The following is a 3,446-nucleotide window of genomic DNA, read 5'->3' on the forward strand; positions in this document are numbered from 1 at the left end:
GAAAAGGGATGCTCTTATAAAATAGTACTAAAGTTATTTAATTACAACCCAAAGGCCATGCCACGTAAAATCCCAACACTAGTAAAACAAAAACAGAAAAACAGAATGAGCATATTTGAGATACCCTTTTGTGAGCATTTACCAACCAATGTGGGCTAATCATCAAACATGTGATGGGCAAGATTTTATTGAACTTCCCAATCACACCCACATATATACAGAGCAAACACCCAATCTACGGCTCCCTCGCTTTTTCCATTAGTTTTTGTTCTAATGTTTATGGATCTTCTATGTACAATGAAAAATTAACCCGAACAAACGAACCCAATTCAAATGAAAAATTTAGGGTTTTTTCACAAATGAGCCTCCAACAAATATTTTAACTAATCGAAATCAACCACATTCACTAAAAGATAAAAAAAACATGAATCCATGGACCAGGAAGAGTGAAAATATAAAAAACACACCAAATGATTAGAGGAAGGCGAGCTGGTGGGCTGAGACCTCAAAATTCAATTGAATTTCAGCTCATGACAATAAATGAAAGAAAGAAGAAGCCTTCAAGCCCATCCAACCCCCTACTAATATACCCATTACATTTTCACAACATGAGTTCAGCTTAATTCTGTTAAGTGTATATTTGGATTACCCTGAAAGAGCTATCTAGATTAAGTCCTAGAAGAGGCCCGGTTCAAATTTAGGACAGCAGCAAAGAACCGTAGCTCGAAAGAAATCTGCTGAACCCCAAGGAAAAAGACGCCTTGGAAACGTCGGCTAACCCTCCAACTCAAGGCTCGCCTCACCTTGAGGCTTGAGCTCTGAAAACCTTCTTTTGACCCTCCGTCATGGACAGGCTCGTGTTCATTCTTTGGATGACCGTCCTTTCATTTCTAGTTAAAGTGAACATGTTTAAGCCACCAGCAAAATCAAAAGCAACCCAAGGGGCTAATTCAAAAGCCCTAGGCCCCTTTTTGTAAATGTTGGTCACAACACCCTGAGCCCTCCTATCATGGAGAAAACGTCTGGCTTCTCCAGCAAAGGGTTCACAAAGGGACCTCAGTGTCCCTGAATTCAGGCCTACATAATTGGATCTCCGCCTAAACTCCTCGAGCCCTGGACAAATGACGCTCAAATTCAACTCACCATCCCAGTTGATCTGTTGCCCCTCATCACCAGTCATGCTAAAGTGTGGCAGAGGGATGGCTATGTTTGGCCAGGCATCCTTTCCAGAAGTCCCTATGATTGCTATGTTCCCGAATATGTAGGGCAGCACATGATACAGGACAGCATTATATATCCTCCCGTCATTACCCTCTGGAGCAGCGTGGCTCGGAGGAAGATTCTCCACCAGGTTGTGGTTTGGGTCCACGTAGTTCTCCCAAATAAACCTCTTCACACGCGCTTGAATTTCTCCTCTCAAAACCTCTGTCAGACTCATATCTGCCAAAGGAAAATCAAGAACATAAACAAAGGTTTTGTGATTGAAATATATCCGAAACAAAAGATAAAGAACAAAATAGAGAATTGCAATACATGATCAAACAATTGGCGTTAGTCAATAGCTCTGATACTAAAAAATAAAAAAAAACAAAAAATAAAAAGAGGCATAAAGCTATAGAAATATAAAATGAGAAGCAAAATAAATAAAATAAGAATAATGAATTTTACGTCGTCCACAAATAAAGTTCAAATGGCTACATTTTGCTTTTATTCCTTGATAAGTTTACAATACAAAATGCTCTATTGATAGAGCTTACAGATAAAATATAATCCTAATTAAATCCATTATTCATCCTCAAATTTGGGCAAATAATTTGAGAGGATACTTGTGACGTCCCACATCGTTTAAGTATGGAGATGTACTTATATGTATAAACACATCATTCTTGATACAATGTATTTTAAAGCCGTGATGGCCATGAACCGAGCAGTGATTGGCAGGGGACGTTTTACCGTCCCCTGCCCTCCCCTTTTTGAAAAAAAAAAATTGTTTTTTTATTCAAAAAGCCGGTTGGGGGACTTTACCGTCCCCCACCCATCATTTCCCCCATAAACCTATCAAAACTTCGCAGTTAAGCATGTTTATGCGAGAGTAGTATCAGAATGGGTGGTCTCCTAAAAAGTCTGGTTCGGAAGAGCCAAAAACAAACAATATTATATCGTTTGGGATGGATCGTTACAATATTGATCCACTTTTGCTTTACTTTTTATCTAAGAAAAGTTTCTCTTTAATTTTCTCGACAAGCTCTCTAAAACCAAACTTACTTTTAGCCAGAATCTAAAGAAATTTTACAAGAAAACCTCGTAAATCAAACTCTCTGTTCTCCTCTCCATTTTAGAACTTCTCAAACACCATGCCAAATATGAATAATAAAATCTATTCTCTAATCTAATTTTCCAATTTTTAATGTTTTAATATTTATCTTAACACTGGTCTCTCTCCCCATATCTGAGGACTGAGGCGGTTGTTCTAAAAAAAAAATTGTTAAAACAGAGAAATATTAAAAGAGTTTATTACGTGGTGCTTAAGAAGTAACTAACTAAAATAATAAAAATAGATCTTTTTAGCTAAATTTTTTTTTTAAAAAAAATAAAAATAAAAATTGATAGTTTAGTGAAGATGCTCTCAAGCTCTATCACACTTGTGCCGAGACTCTTACAGAGTCTGAAAGACCGACAGATATGAAAGCATGGAAGATAGATCTGAAAAGCTCAAAGGTGCAAAGAGAGAGTAGATTAGACGCATCTTTTGTTTACAATCGAAACAGTAAATGGGAACATCCTCAATAAGAGCCAATCGAGGGGCCAAGCAGGAATATGGAAGTCTTAACCAATGATTTATTGACTGAAAGCGGTCAACAATGACTCAACAAAACAAACTCCTTCCCAAATAGGACTAATCTTAACCAAAATTGGCAATCTAGCGAGCAAACACCATCCTCATCATACAACCAAACAAAGAGAAACAAATTAAGATTAAAAGCTCTATTAATCCACCGAAAATTTTTTTTGACCTAAAAGCGTATATGCGCACAATGAAGATGTGAAAACAAAAATAACTGAAAAGGAAAGGTATCTAAAATTAAACAGATGAAAAGAAAATAAGTTATAATTCTAAAAAGAAAAATATATACCTGTGAATTTTTTTTCTTCCCAAAATTTTCAATTCTTAAGATGAAAATTATAGCATTTTGTCGAATTTCACGTGGAGGTGAGAAAGAGAGAAGGAGTCAGAGTGGTTTTGGATTCATGTTTTTCAGATATTGGGCTTCAGAACTGAGAATGTGGGGAAAGTAAACATGCGACCAGTGATAATCAAATGCAAAGAAGTGTGTAAAAGTAAAGAAAGTGAGAAAAGAAAATGAGGTACGAAGAAGGAGGCAGTTGGGTGTAATAAAGCGCAAATTACTCGCGCGTCTCTAGGAAAGCAGTGCCTAATCTCAGAG

At 36.9% G+C, this 3,446-nt stretch overlaps 1 protein-coding gene across 1 annotated transcript; it reads right to left on the reverse strand.

Moving 5' to 3' along the window:
• Positions 1–455: 455 nt before the first annotated feature.
• Positions 456–3,402, reverse strand: LOC133866962 (uncharacterized). Its single transcript, XM_062303629.1, has 2 exons — positions 3,135–3,402; positions 456–1,440 (listed from the first exon to the last, which is right to left on the reverse strand). Exon 2 carries the CDS (start codon positions 1,436–1,438, stop codon positions 800–802), a length of 639 nt encoding a protein of 212 aa, XP_062159613.1. The 5' UTR covers positions 1,439–1,440; positions 3,135–3,402; the 3' UTR covers positions 456–799.
• Between the last annotated feature and the right edge of the window lie 44 nt (positions 3,403–3,446).

This window comes from Alnus glutinosa, chromosome 4, assembly GCF_958979055.1.
Source record: "Alnus glutinosa chromosome 4, dhAlnGlut1.1, whole genome shotgun sequence".
In the NCBI taxonomy this organism is placed as follows: domain Eukaryota; kingdom Viridiplantae; phylum Streptophyta; class Magnoliopsida; order Fagales; family Betulaceae; genus Alnus; species Alnus glutinosa.

What these genes read in the sequence shown, in the direction of transcription:
- LOC133866962 (XM_062303629.1), bottom strand. Translation starts at nt 1,438, where the DNA reads ATGAGTCTGACAGAGGTTTTGAGAGGAGAAATTCAAGCGCGTGTGAAG.